Below are 20,833 nucleotides of genomic sequence, written 5' to 3' on the forward strand. Positions count from 1 at the left end.
AGCTCAGTCCCGTCTTTAGACCTCTCAGTCCTTCCTTTCAGGGTCACCCAGCCTTCCAGAAACAACCATTTACTCTCTGTGTTTCCATCTCAGAGACCCGCAGAGCTGTGGATGAGGCTGGAACAAAGCGTCCCTCAAAACCACGTCTGGGGGAGGAGCTGCAGGTGACCGGTGTGACATCAGGCTCCGTGGGCCTCTCGTGGACGGTCCCTGAGGGCCACTTTGACTCCTTTGTGATCCAGTACAGGGACAGAGACGGGCAACCACAGGTGGTGCCCGTGGAGGGCAGCCGCAGGGAGGTCAGTGTCTCGGGCCTGGACCCTGCCCGCAGGTACAAGCTGCTGCTCTACGGGCTGTCCAGGGACAAGCGAGTGGGTCCCATCTCTGCCATCGCCGTGACCGGTGAGTGCAGCCGGGGGAATTCGCTGTCCCTCCTTCCCACCTGGCTCTCCTGGTCTGATGGAGTCAGGATTTCTGAGCTTCCTGTACCCCTTCTTTTGGGGGAAGAGGTCAGCTTCATAGAAGCATAATTTACGTACGATAAAATTCACCCATTTTAAGAGCATAATTGAGTGAGTTTGGGTGAATGGTCATGACCATTGGTCTATGTCATGACCATTACCACAACAAAGATAGAAAACATTGACTCTAGAGGTTTCCCCATGCTCCTTGGCTGTCAGTTTCCCTGATCCCAGCTTCTGGCAACCCCTAATTGCTTTCTATCATTATAGTTTTGCCTTTTTAAGTGTTTTGTTTAACAGACTCATACAGTACATAGTTTTTTGTGTGTTTTTCCTGCACTTAGCATGATGCTTTTGAAGTTCATCCCTGGGTATCAGTAGTTGGTCCTTTTTATTACTGATCTCTTGTCCTTACCTCCTTCCCTCCATCCATCCTCTTGGAGTCTTGGTGCAGCGACAGACCACTCACCCCTCTCTACCTGTCTCTCAGAACCAGCCCCCAGGGAAGAAATCAAAGCAGAGCCCGCAACCTTTAGTCCTCCAGCATCTGAGCCCCTTCTGGGGGAGGTGACTCTGGAGGAGGCCGCCCCACACAGCCTGCGTCTCTCCTGGACGGCAACTGAGGGAGAATTTGACTCCTTCGAGGTCCAATACACAGACGAGAATGGGCAACTCCAAGAAGTTAATGTAGGGGGCGACCAGCATGACATCACCATCTCTGACCTGGAATCTGACCACAGATACCTGGTGAGCCTGTACGGTTTCCACGATGGGCAACGTGTTGGTCCTGCCCACATCGAGGCCATGACAGGTGAGCAAAAGAGCTCTGCCCACTCAGCTTCCTTCCAAGGGGGCCGTGAGGGCCCAGAGGAGGCCGAGGCCCCGTGGCCTCTGTGCCCTTCTCTCAGGCTCTGTTCTCTCCGTGTCTGTGTTCAGCCCCAAGAGAGGAGGATGATGAACCTTCAGAATCTCTCTCTACCACCCAAACCCCATCCACCGCGGTCCCTGAGCCTCACATCAAGCCACGCCTGGGGGAGCTGGCGGTGACAGACACCACCCCCGACTCCCTGAGCCTCTCCTGGACCGTCCCCGAGGGCCAGTTCGACCACTTCCTGATCCAGTACAAGAATGGGGACGGGCAACCCAAGGTGGTGAGGGTCCCTGGGGACGAGGACGAGGTCACCATCTCGGGCCTGGAGCCAGACCACAAGTACAAGATGAACCTGTATGGCTTCCACGACCGCCAGCGCATGGGCCCTGTCTCTGTCATCGGGGTGACCAGTGAGTGGATGGTGGAAGCCCCAGGATGGGACCTAGTGGGGAGATCACCCCCTAGGGGAAGGGGGAGTGGAGTGTGGGAGGCCCCCCTCCTCGAGGCTGAGCCATGGTGACTTTTGTGTGTCCTCCTGGGCTGAGAAGGGCCTCTGTGAGCCATGCTGGTGGCGGTCCTGGTCCCCACAGCTGACTCCAGAGACTCCAGGCATGTCTGTGAGGTGTGGACCAAGCAGGACCACCCAGCCCCAAAGATGGGCTTCTCTGAACTGACTTCAGGGCCTGGAGTTGAAGCCAAGGCTTGGGAGGAGACCCAAGGACATCTCCTGGGGACCCTGCCTCACCCTCTGTGTGTCCCTTCTCAGCTGCAGAGGAAGAGACCCCCAGCCCCACAGAGATGGAGGAGACCCCCAGCCCCACAGAGATGGAGGAGACCCCCAGTCCCACAGAACCCAACACAGAGGTCCCGGAGCCCCCTGAGGAGCCCTTCCTGGAGGAGCTGACAGTGACGGGATCCTCCCCAGACTCGCTGAGCCTCTCCTGGACCGTCCCCCAGGGCCACTTTGACTCCTTCACTGTCCAGTACAAGAACGGGGACGGGCAGCCTAAGGTGGTGAGGGTGCCGGGGCATGACAAAGGGGTCACCATCTCAGGCCTGGAGCCAGACCACAAGTACAAGATGAACCTGTACGGCTTCCACGACCGCCAGCGTGTGGGCCCCGTCTCTGTCATCGGGGTGACCAGTGAGTGGACAGTGGAAGCCTCAGGGTGGGACCCAGTGGGAGGATCACCTTCTCAGGTGATGGGCGAGTTGGGTGTGGGAGGCCCCTCTCCTCGAGGCTGAGCCATGGTGCTCTTTGTGCCTCTCCTGGGCTCCCTGAGGACTAGTGCGTCCTCCTGGGCAGAGAAGGGCCTCTGTGAGCCATGCTGGTGGCAGTCCTGGCCCCTACAGCTGACCCCAGAGACTCCAGGCATGTCTGTGAGGTGTGGACGGAGCAGGACCACCAGCCTCCTTAGGCTCCTCTGAACTGACCTCAGGGTCCCCAGTTGGGGACCATGGCTCGGGAGGAGACCCAAGGACATCTCCCGGGGACCCTGCCTCACCCTCTGTGTATCCCTCCTTCTCAGCTGCAGAGGAAGAGACCCCCAGCCCCACAGAGGTGGAGGAGACCCCCAGCCCCACAGAACCCAGCACAGAGGCCCCGGAGCCCCCTGAGGAGCCCATCCTGGGGGAGCTGATGGTGACAGGATCCTCCCCAGACTCGCTGAGCCTCTCCTGGACCGTCCCCCAGGGCCACTTTGACTCCTTCACCGTCCAGTACAAGGGCAGGGACGGGCCTCAGGTGGTGCGTGTTGGGGGTGAGGAGACCGAGGTGACCGTTGAGGGCCTGGAGCCTGGACACAAGTACAAGATGAACCTGTACGGCCTGCACGGGGGGCGGCGCGTGGGCCCTGTGTCCACTGTAGCCATGACCGGTGAGTGAGGGTGGGGCTTAGGATGAGGTCTCAGGAAAGGTCTCATAGTAGAGCCTCTCTAGTGTCTTCCACTGAAGACCCTAAAACCCCCAAATCTCTAGTTCATTCATTATCCATTCAGCACTTCAGGAGTGATCTAGGAGCAGGAAGAGGGAGTCCCAGGGAAGTGCTCGCCCTTGAGAGGCTGTTGGGGACTGAGGCCTCCAAGCCAGTCACACATGACCTGTCTGTGGCTCTCTGCTTTGCATGGAAACTCTGAAAAGAACTCTTTTGGGGTGTTGGGACAAATGCCATGAAATAGTAAATCTCAACAAGTATTTATTATATAAAATTTCAGACATACCCAAAGGGAAAGAATAGCATAATGAATTCCTATGTGTCAATCACCCTGCTTCAACCAAAAAGCACCTCTTGAGCAGTCTAGCTCATCCAGACCCCATCACTTCCCACCCTCCTCAACTAGAAAATCATCTTTCTTATTTTTTTTGAATGTATTTTATTTTTGGCAGTGGTGGGTCTTCATTGCTACACACAGGTTTTGTCTAGTTGTGGCGAGCAGGAGCTACTCTTTGTTGCAATACAGGGGCTTCTCGTTGCAGTGGCTTCTCTTGTTGCAGAGCTCAGGCTCTAGGTACTGTGGGGTTCAGTAGTTACGACTGGAGGGCTCTAGAGCGCAGGCGCAATAATTGTGGCTCAAGAAGATAGTTGCTCTGCGGCATGTGGGATCTTCCCAGTGCAGGGATTGAACTCATGTCCCCTCTGTTGGCAGGCAGATTCTTTTTTTTTTTTTAATATAAATTTATTTATTTTAATGGGAGGCTAATTACTTTACAATATTGTATTGGTTTTGCCATACATCAACATGAATCCGCCACAGGTGTACATGTGTTCCCCATCCTGAACCCCCCTCCCACCTTCCTCCCCATAACATCCCTCTGGGTCATCCCAGTGCACCAGCCTTGAGCATCCTGTATCATGCATCGAACCTGGACTGGCAATTCATTTCATATATGATATTATACCTGTTTCAATGTGGCAGGCAAATTCTTAACCACTAGGAAGTCCTAGAATGTTTTCTTTATTAACAGCTTTATTGAGGTATACTTTACATACCATAGAATTCACCTGTTTTAAGCATACAGCTTATCAATTTTAGTGTATTTACAGAGTTGTACAACCATCATCACTATATATTAATAATTTTAGAACTTTTCCAGCACACTGAGATGAAATCTGGTGTCCAGACCCATTTTGTCAGGGCCCATTTCCGATCCCCACAAATCTACTGTCTCTGTAGATTTGCCTTTTCCGGACACATCATATAACTGGAATCATACAATACCTGCTCTTTCATGTCTGACTTTTACCACATTTTAGCACATTTTTGTGGTTGATCTGTGTTGTAGCATGTAGCAGTACTTCATTCCTTTATAGTCAAATAATATTCCATTGTATGGATACACTGCTGTAATATTTTAAAACGTATTCTATACTCTCTTTACTTCATCATTACATATTTAAGTGTACTGCTCTTTTCAAAAAGACCACTTAAAAGTAACCATGACACAGTGATTGTGCCTTTAAAAACTAGATATTCAGGTATTACTAGTTTCCTGATTCCCTGGTGGCTCAGACGGTAAAGAATCCGCCTGCAATGCCGAAGATCTAGGTTCGATCCCTGGGTTAGGAAGATCCCCTGGAGGAGGGCATGGCAACCTACTCCAGTATTGTTGCCTGGAGAATCCACATGGACAGAGGAGCCCGGCAGGCTACATTACAGTCCATGGGGTCACGAAGAGTTGTACATGACTAAGCGACTAAGCACTCACCTTCCTGATGGTGTCCTAATTGTTCTTTTGCAATTTTTTGCTGGAATCAGATCCAATTAAGAAAGATAGGCTGCAATTGGGAGAACTGGGATTTTAAATAGGGTGGGCAGGAAAGGCCCTAGAGAGAAGTTGACATTTGAATGAAGACTTAAAGGAGGTGTGAACATGAGCCATGCAGACATCTGGGGAAAGAACATTCAGGCATCGAGGCAAGAGGCCATTTGGCACACTGGATGGACCATAAGGAGGCCACAAAGAGATTGTGAGGGCCACAGGTACAGCTGGATCTGAAGGGAGGCCCACAGAGCTGGCCCACCTTCTGGCCTGAACCCAGGAGAGCAGGGCCTCAGCAGTTCCTTCCAGCAGCAGGAACGGTTCTGTTTGCCTCTCTCCCCAGCCCGGGAAGAGGAGCCCCCTGCTAGCCCTCCTTTGAAGCCACAGCTGGGGGAGCTGACTGTGACAGACGCCACCCCCGACTCCCTGAGCCTCTCCTGGACCGTCCCCGAGGGCCAGTTCGACCACTTCCTAGTCCAATACAAGAATGGGGACGGGCAGCCCAAGGCGGTAAGGGTACCCGGGGACGAAGACGGGGTCACCATCTCGGGCCTGGAGCCAGACCACAAGTACAAGATGAACCTGTACGGCTTCCACGACCGCCAGCGCGTGGGCCCCGTCTCCACTGTCGGTTTAACTGGTGAGTGTGCAGTAGGACACTGGCCCCGAGCTGGGCTCAGTTCCCCTTTAATTGCCAGTACTCATGTTTTTCTCCCACTGTTCTTGAGCTTGAGCCTCCCAAGCGCCTGGGAGTGGTTCTGTGCCTGTCTTCACTCCAAGCCTTACTGTCACTTTAGCTGTCTCACCCTTTACACTTTTTGAGTCCTTGAAGAGGGAAGATGCCAAGGAAATAGTAACTCAGGCAGACCTGGGGCTGGCCCTGTTCTCAGCCCCTTAGAGCTGTGTGACCTCGAGAGAGTCACTCAGCCTCTGTGCCTCCCTTTCGGCATCCTTGCAGAAAGAATACCCTACCTGTCTGGCAGGATGGGTATGGCTTGCCTCACCCACAGTGTTTGGTAACTACGGCTCCTCCTTTAGAAGAAGAAAATTAGTTACTAAAAACCCTTGGGTGAATTCTCATAATTATTATTGATTTCACTGGGTAAAATTGTATTTGATACCAATACCCATGGACTGTATGTCAACACGGAACCCTGCTATCATGGATACTGTTACTTCAGTAGTTAACATTAGTCATGGTGGCTTAGTCGATCAATTGTGTCCGACTCTTGGGATCCCATGGACTGGAGCCCATCAGGCTCCTCTGTCCGTGGGATTCTCCAGGTGAGAATACTGGAGTGGGTTGCCATTTCCTTCTCCAGAGGAAGATTCCTGATCTAGGAATCGAACCCAGTTCTCCTGCATTGCAGGCAGATTCTTTACTGACTGAACTATGAGGGAAGCCCTAATATTAGTCATATGTGCAGCTAAACAAGATATTTTCTCTTCATTAATTACTCCTTATCTTGTCTGTTGGTTGCTTGTGTTAAGTTCCTTTATAGCTATTACCTGCAACATGCTTAAAACTTGGTTCCCAAACACAATGGAGATCTGAAACACGATGATTTTATAATTCAGCTATTAAGCCGGAATAAAACTCTATGCAGAACAGGAAAGACAAAAGAAATCTGTGGGTATGATGTGTCGTCCCTGCCATAAACTGGCAAGAGAATTAATACGAGGTCCCCAAGCAACCCAACTGCAAAGATGATCTGATTTCCTGTGGTCTCATCTCTGCTGTCCACTGTGGAATCTAAATTAGATTCTCAAATGCTCAGAAAAGCCTTCTAAACCAGAGGAGATATTAAAGGAAAATACTTAAGAACCTGAGCACAGGCACCTCCTGATGCGACGTGTCTGTTAGACGTGGTGCTGTTACAAAGCATGAGTCCTGACCCACTAAGTGAATTCGCTCAGCAGCTCCTGCAGCTTCCATGCTGCACATGCTGAGGTCAGCGGCGTCCCACCCTACCATCTTGACATCTCCACAGTGTGTGCCCTGCCCCTGGAAGCTGAACATTTAAACTAGGGAAATGAAGTCTTAACCCTGGGGCACTGGAGTCCCAGCTTCAGGACCCAGGTGTGTCTTGGAGAAATCCCAGAATCCATCCTGTTAGGAGGGAGCTCAGGAAGCATGTCACCATTCTCTTTGTCTCCCGATCCAGTCTCAGAAAAAGACCAAGAAATGACTCCAGCCCCAACAGACCTGCCCACTGCAGCTCCTGAGCCTCCCATCAAGCCCCGCCTGGGGGAGCTGGCGGTGACAGACGCCACCCCCGACTCCCTGAGCCTCTCCTGGACCGTCCCTGAAGGCCAGTTCGACCACTTCCTGATCCAGTATAAGAACGGGGACGGGCAACCCAAGGCGGTGAGGGTCCCTGGGGACGAGGACGAGGTCACCATCTCAGGCCTGGAGCCAGACCACAAGTACAAGATGAACCTGTATGGCTTCCACGACCGGCAGCGTGTGGGCCCCATCTCTGTCATCGGGGTGACCAGTGAGTGGACGGTGGTAGCCCCAGGATGGGACCTAGTGGGGAGATCACCCACTAGGGGAAGGGGGAGTGGAGTGTGGGAGGCCCCTCTCCTCGAGGCTGAGCCATGGTGACCTTTGTGTGTCCTCCTGGGCAGAGAAGGGCCTCTGTGAGCCATGCTGGTGGTGGTCCTGGTCCCCACAGCTGACCCCAGAGACTCCAGGCATGTCTGTGAGGTGTGGACCAAGCAGGACCACCCAGCCCCAAGGATGGGCTTCTCTGAACTGACTTCAGGGCCTGGAGTTGAAGCCAAGGCTTGGGAGGAGACCCAGGAACGTCTCCTGGGGACCCTGCCTCACCCTCTGTGTGTCCCTTCTTCTCAGCTGCAGAAGAAGAGACCCCTGGCCCCACAGAGATGGAGCAGACCCCCAGCCCCACAGAGGTGGAGGAGACTCCCGGCCCCACAGAACCCAGCACAGAGGCCCCGGAGCCCCCCGAGGAGCCCCTCCTTGGGGAGCTGACGGTGACAGGATCCTCCCCAGACTCGCTGAGCCTCTCCTGGACTGTCCCCCAGGGCCACTTTGATTCCTTTACTATCCAGCACAAGGGCAGGGATGGGCCCCAGGTGGTGCGTGTCGGGGGTGAGGAGACTGAAGTGACCATTGGGGGCCTGGAGCCTGGACGCAAGTACAAGATGAACCTGTACGGCCTGCACAGCGGGCAGCGCGTGGGCCCCGTGTCCACTGTGGGCGTGACCGGTGAGTGACGGCAGGGCTCAGGGGTCTCCGGGGTGGAAATAGCTTTTCCTCATGGGTGACCTGTTTGACTGTTCTGTTATTTCACCAGACCTTGAACCCCTCTTATGCCCTTCCTCCATGGCCCTGGGCCATGACCCATGTGTAGTGGTCTGCCCTTTGTCAATCCACAGCCTCATTGTCCACAGTAGCGTGACCTCCTCTGATGGTCAGTCACTGGCTGCCTCGAAGGGTGAAATGTGTCAGGCTCAGACCAAGCTTGACTTGACTAGAATTTTCTTTTCTTTCCATCTTAATCACAAATCACAGCATTCTTTGTTACAACAAGAAAAAAAAAAAAAGAATGAAAGAAACAACCCAACATCCAACCACACTGAGATGATTAAGTAATTAGACAACAATCTGTAAAATGACCTATTACGGCATCATTGAAATGCTTAAACATAAGACAATTACTTTATACTTTACAATGAAATAAGAGTTTACAATGTTTGTAAGGAGGCTAATCAAAACCACTTGAAAATAACTTGCATAGTAAGACAACTGGAAGGAAACATCCCATGGGATGCATGACTTGTGGGACACAATACAATATTTTTCCCCTTTTGCTTTTATTTTTCCCATTGTGCTTTTTTTCCCATTTTGTTCTGTTCTGTGTCATTTACATTTTCTTAAGTGACAAGCATTTTTTCTTTTATAATCAGGAAATTTTTTTTCAGTACATCGTCTCCTCTTTTGTATTCCTTCCATCTTTTCTGCTCATCATTCTTGCAATTTATTTCATTGATGATTATGAAAAAGTTACAATTTCTAGTCTCTAAGAAATGAAGAAAAAAAATCCCCAAGGGGAATTAAATTCCCCACTTGTAGTCAGGGTGGCTTTTCTAAGTCACTGTCAGCTGGAATCTTATGCCCAGTGACAATATGTCACCAGGGTTCCTCTGCACATGGGAGAACCCAGCTCCTGAGAGTCAGTCTTTTGTGGGGTGAGTCAACTGTCTCTGTGAGGTTCACTCTCCCCTCCGAAGACACTTCGGACAGAGGGCCCCCTATCATGCAAATCACAAGCATATGCAAAAAGCACAGAGGGACCCATGTCCCTACTCCACATCCACCACCGGACTACTAATTTTAATAATCCAGTTTCTTTTTAAGTCCGTATTTTTCTCTGAAAAGCATATAGCAACATGATGGAAAGTTTGGAAAGTAGGGGAAACAAATCTCTCATCGGACCACTTTCTGACCCAAGAACCGCTGTTCATAACAATGTGTGTAACACCCGCTCTTTCTGTGTTTTCCATGCCTGCATGTTTTCAGGTTGCAGAGTGTTCATGTAATTCTTGGCTCTTAACTTTTTTTGTACCTAAGTTACACTGAGAGCTTTTATCCTGTGGCTACATAACCGTCATTAATCATCATTTTAATGGCCATTTGATGCTTCATGGTGAAAGTGCCATAACAAAATTAATCTTCTTCTGTGGTTCCTTTGGAGTCCTGACACATCTTGCTGTCATGAATAATCCCAAAATGAACTCCCGTGATACAACTTTTCCTGCTTTTTAATAATTTTCTTAGGATAACTGCCCAGAAATGAGATTATTGGTCCAAAGGAAATGAGCAGTACTTTGGCTCCCGACATGCATGTCCGAATTGCCTTCTGAAGGTTCACGGTGCCTGCCAGCCAGTATGTCAGGGGGTCGGGCATGTCTCGGTCTCCCCTGCGTGGAGTCACCGAATGCTGCACCCAGAGGCTGCGTGAGCCTCCAGGCCTGCAGCTTGAGGAGTGTTTTGCTGGCTCTTTCGCTGGTTGTCTCTGTTGATATCAGCAGACATCAAAGCCAGTTGCCATCTAAGCCTCTGCCCCCAATCTCTTTTCTCAGACCCTCAGGAGGTTGTGGAAGAGACCCCCAGCCCCACGGAGCCCAGCACAGAGGCCCCAGAGCCCCCCGAGGAGCCCCTCCTGGGGGACCTGACAGTGACGGGATCCTCCCCGGATTCGCTGAGCCTCTCCTGGACCGTCCCCCAGGGCCACTTCGACTCCTTCACCATCCAGTACAAGGGCAGGGACCGGCCCCAGGTGGTGCGTGTTGGGGGCGAGGAGACTGAGGTGACCATTGGGGGCCTGGAGCCCAGACACAAGTACAAGATGAACCTGTACGGCCTGCACAGGGGGCAGCGCGTAGGCCCCATGTCCACCGTAGGCGTGACCGGTGAGTGAGGGTAGGGCGTGAGTGATGAGTGAGGTGGGGAGGGTGGGGTGCAGGATGGGAAGGACAGGCCCTGGAAGAGTTTCCCTTTATTCCCATCTTAAATTTCCCTTTATTCCCATCTTAATGAAAACATAAATATTCTCAGCAGCATGTCTTTTCCAGAACATCAGATGGTCAAGGCTTCTTGTTAAAAGGCAGATTCAGATTTGGCAGGTTTGGGCTGGGGCTGGACATACTGGATTTCTAAAGTCCTTCCTGATGCTGATGCTGCTGGTCCAGGGACCACACTCTGCTAAAGCTCCTCACAAAGCAATTGGACGCTTCCTTAGATTCTATCAGACAGAATCGTGCTTGCATGCCTGAGTCCTCACAGGAGCTCAGGCAAGCTCGGCCTCTATGTAGTTGACTGGAGGCTATAGAGGAAGGCAGGAGCGTGCTCACAATTTAGTGTCTTGACTGAAACGCCCCCTAGCCACACAGTTTGGGTGTTAACAGACTTGTGACACCAGTGGTTCAAGAAAGATGTGGGTGGCCTGAGCCAAGCACTGAGGAAGTTCACTGAGATAAACCTTGAACGTGGCAGAGAAACCAGTTCTTATCCTACGGGGCTCACAGACAGGCTGTGGACCAGAAAAGGGGGATGTGTAGGTGATGGGAAGCCCTAGCCGGGCCAAAACTGGGCAGTGAGGCCAACACCAGCCTGCCTGCCCACGGGTGTCCACAGGTTCCCACGGGACAGCTGAGACTTGACGACCGGCAGGCGTTATCTTGGTGACACTTACAGACAGGATGAAGGGTCTCAGTCAGTACTAGGAACATCATGGCACAAGAGAGGATTTTATACGAAACTCTTGGAGTGGGAGAGAGAGTCTTGAGATGGGGTAGAGAGGTTGGGACTGCTCAGGAAGCCAGGAATTTCTCTCCCAGAATAGAGAGGACTGCTGCACAGTTTTATGCCAAGACTGAGACCCTCAGATGTACTTTTAAAGACTCATTCTGGCTCCCTGTGAAGAACAGGTGGAGGCGGGGGGCAGAGAGGCATAGGGAGGTGGTAACCCAGGTGACAGGTAAGGGCGTCCCAGACAGAGTGGTGGGGCCGCAGGTGTGGGGAGTAAGAAGATGCAGGAGGGATGCCAGAGAGAGAAACTGGTGCATGTGTGCTAAGTCGCTTCAGTCGTGTCTGAGCCAGCCAGGCTCCTCTGTCCCTGGGACTTTCCAGGCAGGAATACTGAAGTGGGTTGCCATGCCTCCTCCAGGGGATCTTCCTGACCCAGGGGTTGAACCCACATCTCTTAGTCTCCTGCATTGGCAGGCGGGTTCTTTACCACTAGCACCACGTGGGAAGACAGCAGATGGCAACAGGAAGGGATCCAAGAAGACTCCAGGTTTCTGATTAGAGAAGGGGGATGGGGCTTCTGAGCTGCTTGGGGGCCAAGACATGAGCCAAAAGGAGTTAAGATGCCGTGAGACCACAGTGGAGGGAGGCCCAGAGCACAGCGGCCATATGGGCCTGCGTGTGAGGAAGGGAGCTGGTAGGTAGGGGTGAGAGCGGGGCGGATGAGGCTAAGGTGCCAGGAAGGCCGACATTAAAGGGACCAGAAAGAAAGAGTTAAGAGAAAGAGGAGTTAGAACTCCTGTGGACAGACATGTCCTGTACCTTATTATTTTATTTTTGTAATACACCCCTTTATATGCTGAACTGAGGACTGAGGAGACCTCACCTGTCCTGAATGTCTCTGTGCAGCTCCAGACTATGATGCCATGACCACCCAAACCCCGTCCACCTCGGTCCCTGAGCCTCCCACCAAGCCCCGCCTGGGGGAGGTGACCGTGACAGATGCCACCCCCGACTCTCTGAGCCTCTCCTGGACCATCCCCGAGGGCCAATTCGACCACTTCCTGGTCCAGTATAAGAATGGGGACGGGCAGCCCAAGGCGGTGAGGGTGCCCGGGGACGAGGATGGGGTCACCATCTCGGGCCTGGAGCCAGACCACAAGTACAAGATGAACCTGTATGGCTTCCATGACCACCAGCGTGTGGGCCCCGTCTCTGTCATCGGGGTGACCAGTGAGTGCACAGTGGAAGCCCCAGGATGGGACCTAGTGGGGAGACCACGCCCTCAGGTGATGGGGGAGTGGGGTGTGGGAGGCCCCCTTCCTCGAGGCTGAGCTATGGTGCTCTTTGTGCCTCCCCTGGGCTCCCTGAGGACTAGTGCATCCTCCTGGGCAGAGAAGGGCCTCTGTGAGCCATGCTGGTGGTGGTCCTGGTCCCTACAGCTGACCCCAGAGACTCCAGGCATGTCTGGGAGGTGTGAACCGAGCAGGACCACCAGCCTCCTTAGGCTCCTCTGAACTGACCTCAGAGTCCCCAGCTGGGGACCATGGCTCGGGAGGAGACCCAAGGACATCTCCCGGGGACCCTGCCTCACCCTCTGTGTATCCCTCCTTCTCAGCTGCAGAGGAAGAGACGCCCAGCCCCACAGAGATGGAGGAGACCCCCAGCCCCACAGAACCCAGCACAGAGGCCCCGGAGCCCCCCGAGGAGCCCCTCCTTGGCGAGCTGACGGTGACAGGATCCTCCCCGGACTCGCTGAGCCTCTCCTGGACTGTCCCCCAGGGCCACTTTGACTCCTTCACCGTCCAGTACAAGGGCAGGGACGGGCCCCAGGTGGTGCGTGTTGGGGGCGAGGAGACTGAGGTGACCGTTGGGGGCCTGGAGCCTGGACACAAGTACAAGATGCACCTGTACGGCCTGCACGGGGGGCGGCGCGTGGGCCCCGCGTCCACCGTGGGCGTGACCGGTGAGTAGGAGAGCAAGCCCCAAACCCTAGGTTTCCCTCTGTTGCCCTTGTGTTTCCCTCTTTGGGACATCAGCACTTCTCACAAATGGGGCCTGTTCCCTTTCCTCACGTGGTGCTGGGGATCCCACCCCATGCTCGAATTGCGTGAGGATTGATGGACGGTGTGCTCGGGGTCAGCTCGGCAGGTAGCCTCTGCCCCACACGTTTCCGCTTTCTTCCTTCCTTCATGATCTGGACCCTCAGACCTGCTCAGGTGTTCATGTATGGCTTCCTCAGCCACCAAGCATTTTAGCAGCTTGGCGCACAGATGGAGAACCAGGTTCCCTAGGTTGAATCCTGCTCTGAAGGTACTCATTTTGCAAATGTTTCTTAACCTCTCTGCACCACGGATGCCCACACAACAAGGGTGCTAAGGATAAAAGCACCTACTTCAGCAGCTGTGTGAGGATTAAATGCACTATTTGCGAACTGCCTACAGCAGTGCCTGGGACACATGAAGCAGTTAAGAAGAGTTTGCTGCAAATGGTCATTTCACAGCCAGGGAACAGCGCCCCCTTCTGGCCCAGGGTCCTGTCCTTGACCACAGCCTCCTCTGCTCTGTTCTAGCCTCCCTGACTACGGAGCGCCCCCTGGCACCCCGCCTAGGGGAGCTGGCGGTGGCAGTCGTGACCTCGGACACAGCGCGTCTCTCGTGGACGGTGGAGCAGGGGCCCTTTGACTCCTTCCTGGTCCAGTACAAGGATGTACAGGGGCAGCCCCAGGCAGTGCCCGTGGCTGGAGACCTCCGAGAGGTCACAGTTTCGAGTCTGGCCCCCGGCCGCAAGTACAAGTTCCTCCTGTTCGGACTCCAGGATGAGAAACGACACGGCCCAGTTTCTGCAGATGCAAAGACTCGTGAGTGAGGGCTGGAGGCCACCTTTGCCATCTGACCATCCTAAACTGACCATCCTCCACTCCCTTGTGGAATTTCGCGTTTCCATGCTCCACACCCCAGACTCGTTTATTTACCGGGTTCAGTGAAATCCAAGTCCCGAGTACCCAGTTACCCTCTCGTTCCCATCCTACTCCTATATCCCCAGGGACACTTGTTTTCTTCCCTGGCCCCTCTTTAATCCCTACTCCTCTGCCTCCCCTCTTCCTGACCTATGACTTTGTCACCCCCTCCCAGCACCCAGAGCCAGCACCTAGACCCTAGCACCCTGAGGAGGCTGCCTGCTTCATTTCTGTCACATTCCATGCACTTCTCTCTTGTCCAGTCCCAGACACAAAACCTGCTCCCCGCCTGGGGGAGCTGACGGTGACAGATGTGACCCCGGACTCCGTGGGCCTCTCCTGGACAGTCCCCGAGGGTGAATTCGACTCCTTCATGGTCCAGTACAAGGACAGGGACGGGCAGCCCCGCGTGGTGCCTGTGGCTGCCGACCAGCGCGAGGTCACCGTCCCCGGCCTGGAGCCCAATAGGAAATACAAGTTCCTGCTCTATGGGCTGGTAGGCAGGAAACGACTGGGCCCCATTTCCGCTGAAGGCAGCACAGGTGAGCCCTGGGTCCCCCCACCCGCGGCCTTTTCCAGAGTTGTCTTTCATCTGAGTCCCCAGAGCTGGCCCCGGGGATTTCGACATGGCAATCATAACGCCAAAAGCAAATATTTATTGAGTCCCTACTGAATGCCAGGCACTGTTCTAAGCATTTATTTCCTTCAGTCTCTTATTGGCAATATAATAAAAAGAACTCAGACTTTGGAGCCAAGCAGACCTCTGTTCAATTTCTGATTGCCAGCTATGTGGGCTTGGACAGGCCACTTCTTTTCCTTGTGCCTCAGTTTCCAGACATGCATAATGGTTATGAATAATATCTAACGGGGCTCAATAAATGTTCACATCCTCTTCCCTCCATTCCAGTTCTATGGCAAGAGGTGGAAAATATGGGAGGGTTTGGCTGTAGAAAGACCATGGAAAAATCTAGTGTCTTGTGACCATGACTCAGCCTCTTGAGGAACGGGTGGAGGTGGGTCACTGACCCTTACCCCACCTCTAGGACCATGAGTCACCCTGGCCAGACAAGGATGGGGCACATGGCCAGTTGGAGCCTGGGGGTCTCAGACTCCATAATTATCTTCCCCAAACCCTCACTGTGGAGACTGGATACAGGCTTCTCCAACCCTCATCAGTCAGCACCCACACCCACCTAGACAAGTCCCCTTTGTGTTCCGCTCTGTCCTTTGTCCTCTCAGCTCTGCCCCTGGCTTCTCCCCCTGCCCCACCCAGCCACCCTGCTCTAGTGGAGTTAGTGCCGACTGGAAGCAGGTGGCAAGGAGAGCCCAGGCTGATGGCAAGGCAGGGGGAGGTCATGGCCAGTGATGGGAGCCCAGGAGCTTGGCTGGCTGCCCGGGCCAGCTCTGACTGTTTGGGAGCGTCTCCCTGACAACCTAGACATCCTCTGGGCGCCTTTCTCAGCTCTGGCCACATTCCCAGCTCTGGGGGCCAGGGGTCAGGGGAAACTGAGGCTCTTCCTGCAACCCCAGCCTGCCCTCTCTCTTGAGGTGATCTTTTCTGCATTTACTGCGCCCTCATCACAGAGGGGAGGCAGTGGGGACTAGAAGTTTGGGCAGTAGCCCCCAGAGGAGGAAACTGGGCTCCTTTGGAAGGACAGGGCTGGGACAGCCTGTCTCCCCAGGTTGCGGGGGGACCCTCCCTCCTCCCAGAAGTTGCCAGGGCTGAGATAAAGGCAGCTCTTAATTAAGGCTTTCTCCCCCGCCCCCACTCTCCCCACAGCCCCCCTGGAGAAGGAACGACAGCCCCCACCCCGCCTGGGGGAGCTGACAGTGACAGATGAGACCCCAAACTCCCTGCGCCTCTCATGGACGGTGGCCCAGGGCCGCTTTGACTCCTTCGTGGTCCAGTACAGGGGCACAGACGGGCAGCCCCGGATGGTGCCTGTGGCTGCAGACCAGAGGGAGTTCACTGTAGAGGGCCTGGAGCCTGGCAGGAAATACAAGTTTCTGCTCTACGGGCTCCTCGGAGGACAGCGCCTGGGCCCTGCCTCTGTCCTGGGAATGACAGGTGAGCAGGAGGCCGTGCTGCTTGGTCCCTGCAAACCGGCCTGAGTGTGTGTCCCCAGGCCTCTGTGCTGCAGGTCAGGCAGGAGTGGTCAAGGTGGAGGCGCAAGGGGGCCCTGCCCAGGGCTCAGGAGGAAGAGTCTTGGAACAGTGTTCGAGGGATCCGTCAAAAGCAGAGCCAAGACAAGCAGAAAGACAAAGCCCTGGCAAGGGTCCCTAACCTCCCGCCTCCCCTCCCCACCCCCTAGCCCCAGCCCCACAGCTGCCAGCTGCTCCCTATCACCCTACTGGATCATCTCTTACCTCCCGGCAGCGGCCTTGCCCGGATAAGGCAAACCCCCTCCCGTGGATGAGTCAGGAGCATTTTCTCAAATGGAAAATTACTGGAAAACAAGGCAGGCAAGGAGCATAGAGAGCAACAGGAGTGACTGCACTGATGGAGTTCCCCTTCCAGACTTCCTAATATCGCACCCTCCCCTCCAGCCCTGCATCAGCCTGGCTGGTGGGAGTCGCTCTTCAAGCTCTCCTGCCAGTTCCATCCTCAGGCCTTCTCAGCAGGGAGACCCATGTGCCCTGAGCTCAGGGAGGGACTGAGTGAGTCCTGCCTCAGGCCATGGCTCAGGCCGCCCTGGGGGTTGGGGAGGGAGCAGGGCTGTGCAGACATCTAGAGCGGGGCATGCTGAGACTTCGGGGCAGAGAAGGAGAAAACAAGTGAAGGATTCAGGCAGCATAGGAGCCCCACAGAGAGGCCACGGGGCAACTGGGCTGGCGCTCAGAGAGGTCTGGGTGGGGGGTGGGGGAGTCAGGGTCTCAGCAGGGATGCAGCAGATTCAAGAGAAGGAAGATGCTAGGAGAGTCTGAGTCCCTGTCTTCTCTCCACTTGGCTGCTGTGGCCAAGATGGAAAAGTGCCCCCCTCAGCCTCAGCCCTGACCCCCTCCATCTCTGGAAGGTGAGATGGAATGGGAGGGCCCCTCTGCACCCCCTACCCTGCACTCAGCTTCTCCCTGGGCTTCTCCCACACAGCCCCAGAAGAGGACACACCAGCGCCCTGGCACGCAGCCACGGAAGCCCCCAAGCCCCCTGAAGGGCCCCGCCTAGGGGTGCTGGCAGTGAGGGATGTGTCCCCGGACTCCCTGCGCCTCTCCTGGAGCGTGGTCCAGGGCCCCTTTGACTCCTTCGTGGTCCAGTATCAGGACACAGATGGGCAGCCCCAGGCCTTGCTCGTGGGGGGCGACCAGAACAAGGTCCTCGTGTCAGGCCTGGAGCCCAGCACCTCCTACGAGTTCTTCCTCTACGGCCTCCACGAAGGGAAGCGCCTGGGGCCCGTCTCAGCTGAGGGCACCACAGGTACCACCCAGAGAGGGACTGGTGTCCTGGCCTTGGCTGCCTCTAGTCTGGGACTGGGAAGGCGAAAGGGGATGCCCAGAAGTGGTGCCCACGGGGAAAGAACATGAGGGCGCCATGGACGGAGGAAGGGGCGCTCTGGCAGGCCTTGGCCCTACACACGTGTTGTCATTATGGGTCTGACCTGTCATCATGGGTGGCAGCCCCTCATTAGCCCCATTTTACAGAAAGGAAATGAGGGCCAGGAAGGGACCTGCCGCAGGGCACCTAGCTGGTGTGCTTCTGTCTCCAAACCCTTCTCTCCCACCCACTCTGCAGGGCCAGTTCCTGCGGGTCAGACGCCCGGAGAGCCAGGGCCCAGGCTGTCTCACCTGTCGGTGACTGATGTGACCACGAGTTCACTGAGGCTCAACTGGGAGGCCCCACCCGAGGCCTTTGACTCCTTCCTGCTCCGCTTCGGAGTCCCATCTCCGAGCACCCTGGAGCCGCAGCTACGTCCCCTGCTGCAGCGGGAGCTGACGGTGCCAGGGACACGGCGCTCGGCCGTGCTGCGGGACCTGCATCCAGGGACCCTATACACCCTTACATTGTACGGGCTGCGTGGGCCCCACAAGGCCGACAGCATCCAGGGCACAGCCCGGACCCTCAGCCCAGGTGAGGTTCCATCCTGGGCACATAGGCACCCTGCCCCAAAGTGGGGGTCTTGTACTTTGTAGGGTGGGACCTAGTGCCACAGCCAGAGTGGGAGTTGGTGAGTGGTGGAGAGCTTGGAATCTGCACAGCAGCTTCCATTACTAAGTCCAGAGGAAAGGTGGATGATGGTGAGCATGTCTGGAGGCTGTGGGTCCCTGGGAGAAGGAGCCTCCCCACCCCGTGCCCTCGTCATCATTCCTACGCACATCCTTCCCGTCAGTTCTAGAGAGCCCCCGTGACCTCCAATTCAGCGAAATCAGGGAGACCTCAGCCAGGGTCAGCTGGACACCCCCGACATCCAGGGTGGATGGCTTCAAAGTCTCCTACCAACTGGCAGATGGAGGTAATACCGTTCGGCCTGTGTCCTTGCTCGCTTCCCCTGCACCCTGCCCATCCCGTCGTTCCTCCTTGCCTCTCTGGCCGCCCCCACCTCCCAGCCCACTGTGTGTTTCCAGGGGAGCCACAGAGTGTGCAGGTGGATGGCCGGACCCAGAAACTCGAGGGGCTGATCCCAGGAGCTCAATACGAGGTGACTGTGGTCTCCGTCCGTGGCTTTGAGGAGAGTGAGCCTCTCACAGGCTTCCTGACCACAGGTGAGCGGGACTGAGACCCTGGACAGGAAGTAGGGGGAGAACATGAGGGCACTGGTGGGAGCTGAGAGTGAATGGGGAAGGGGAGGGGAACGGGGGTGTTGGAGGCTCCAATGGCAGACGAGAGGTGCAGCGGAGTTTGGGAAGGTGACAGGTGGGGACAGCAGCCAGGACCAGCTCTGAGCGCTGCCCTCCCGCCACCCTTCTCCCAGTTCCTGATGGCCCCACCCATCTGCGGGCACTGAACCTGACTGATGAATCCGCCCTGCTGCACTGGAAGCCCCCCCAGACCCCGGTGGATACCTATGATGTCAAGGTCACAGCCCCAGGGGGTGAGTGAGGCTGGATGAGGCCTCTAGAGGGGTACTCGCTCAGGGATGGGGAGCAGAGGGCAGGCTGGGCTCCTGCAGGGCAGCGCTGATACCCGCCCCCTCCCAGCCCCTTCCCTCCAGGCTTCAGCCCCTGGCAGCGCCGTGGACTACCCCCTGCAGGGCCTGGTGACCCACACCAACTACACGGCAACCTTGCGTGGCCTTCGGGGCCCCAACTTCACCTCCCCAGCCAGCATCACCTTCACCACAGGTGTGGTCCTTGAGGTGCATGGGACGGGGTGGCGGTGGGGGAGCAAGAGAGCCAGGAAGAGCCTCATCTCCATCTTCTCTTCCTCCCGCTCTCAGGGTTGGAGGCACCCCAGGACTTGGAAGCCAAGGAAGTGACCCCCCGCACAGCCCTGCTCACTTGGACGGCACCTGAAGTCTCCCCAACTGGTTACCTGCTCAGCTTCAACACCCCAGGGGGACAGACCCAGGTGCCCCAAGCCCTGCTCCTCAGGCCAGCTCCCTCCCTGGGTTCTGGTCCAGAGAGGCTGCCTCTGCTTCTGGGGGTGGGCGCCACCTTCCTCTCCTTTGACCGCCCCTTGTCTGTTCCGTAGGAGATCCTGCTCCCAGGAGGGGTCACCTCTCACCAGCTCCGCGGCCTCTTTCCTTCCACCCCCTACAGCACATGGCTCCGGGCCATGTGGGGCGACAGCTTCACTCCCCCCGTGTCCACTTCCTTCACCACTGGTACTCGGGCCCTGGGACCTGAGTCTGGGGGATGATTGGGTAGCGGGGGTCTAGGATCGGTCTAGGATCTGGATAAAGAACTGGCCCCTCACTCCTCTCCCCAGGTGGGCTGCGGATCCCCTTCCCCCGGGACTGTGGGGAGGAGATGCAGAACGGGGTCAGCACATCAAGGACCACCACCATCTTCCTCAATGGCAACCGCGAGCGACCCCTGAACGTGTTTTGTGACATGGAGACCGATGGGGGTGGCTGGCTGGTGCGTGGCAGTCAGAAGCCCATGGGGTCTGTACCAGGAGGGGTTGCCAGGCCGGGAGCCACAGGCTAACAATACCTCCACCTACTTTCCAGGTATTCCAGCGCCGCATGGATGGAAAAACGGACTTCTGGAGGGACTGGGAGGACTACGCCCATGGTTTTGGGAATATCTCTGGGGAGTTCTGGCTGGGTGAGTGTCTCACAGGAATTGGGGGACCAGGGAAGGGATTGGGGCCCTGTGGACTCACACTGCCCCACGAGCACAAACTCCGCACCCACAGGCAATGAGGCCCTGCACAGCCTGACCAAAGCCGGCGACTACTCCTTGCGCGTGGACCTGCGGGCTGGGGACGAGGCTGTGTTTGCCCAGTACGACTCCTTCCAAGTGGACTCCGCCGATGAGTACTACCGCCTCCACCTGGAAGGCTACCATGGCACCGCAGGTGAGGGCTCAGTCTGGGGGGCGGGCAGGGAGAGCCAGGAGAGGAGAGGAAAGG

General features: G+C 55.7%; 1 protein-coding gene across 10 annotated transcripts in view; it reads left to right on the forward strand.

Annotated features, from left to right (window-relative positions):
- TNXB (tenascin XB) overlaps positions 1-20,833 on the forward strand; it is a 56,343-nt gene that overhangs the window by 34,680 nt on the left and 830 nt on the right. For 2 of the 10 annotated variants that reach the window (XM_070778168.1, XM_070778172.1), the window contains 25 exons: positions 94-402; positions 952-1,272; positions 1,398-1,742; positions 2,099-2,476; positions 2,862-3,209; positions 5,436-5,732; positions 7,258-7,590; positions 7,950-8,324; positions 10,202-10,531; positions 12,276-12,599; positions 12,985-13,332; positions 13,939-14,226; positions 14,589-14,867; positions 16,106-16,393; positions 17,414-17,737; positions 18,053-18,388; positions 18,648-18,770; positions 18,883-19,020; positions 19,230-19,349; positions 19,456-19,599; positions 19,695-19,825; positions 19,949-20,081; positions 20,186-20,337; positions 20,430-20,526; positions 20,618-20,779. In XM_070778168.1, coding sequence (XP_070634269.1) covers positions 94-402; positions 952-1,272; positions 1,398-1,742; positions 2,099-2,476; positions 2,862-3,209; positions 5,436-5,732; positions 7,258-7,590; positions 7,950-8,324; positions 10,202-10,531; positions 12,276-12,599; positions 12,985-13,332; positions 13,939-14,226; positions 14,589-14,867; positions 16,106-16,393; positions 17,414-17,737; positions 18,053-18,388; positions 18,648-18,770; positions 18,883-19,020; positions 19,230-19,349; positions 19,456-19,599; positions 19,695-19,825; positions 19,949-20,081; positions 20,186-20,337; positions 20,430-20,526; positions 20,618-20,779 — 6,423 coding nt within the window. The remainder of the gene's footprint in view (positions 1-93; positions 403-951; positions 1,273-1,397; positions 1,743-2,098; positions 2,477-2,861; positions 3,210-5,435; positions 5,733-7,257; positions 7,591-7,949; positions 8,325-10,201; positions 10,532-12,275; positions 12,600-12,984; positions 13,333-13,938; positions 14,227-14,588; positions 14,868-16,105; positions 16,394-17,413; positions 17,738-18,052; positions 18,389-18,647; positions 18,771-18,882; positions 19,021-19,229; positions 19,350-19,455; positions 19,600-19,694; positions 19,826-19,948; positions 20,082-20,185; positions 20,338-20,429; positions 20,527-20,617; positions 20,780-20,833) is intronic. The other 8 variants (XM_070778169.1, XM_070778170.1, XM_070778171.1 and 5 more) reach the window with 8 other exon arrangements.

Source organism: Bos indicus, chromosome 23 (genome assembly GCF_029378745.1).
Source record: "Bos indicus isolate NIAB-ARS_2022 breed Sahiwal x Tharparkar chromosome 23, NIAB-ARS_B.indTharparkar_mat_pri_1.0, whole genome shotgun sequence".
Lineage (NCBI taxonomy): Eukaryota > Metazoa > Chordata > Mammalia > Artiodactyla > Bovidae > Bos > Bos indicus.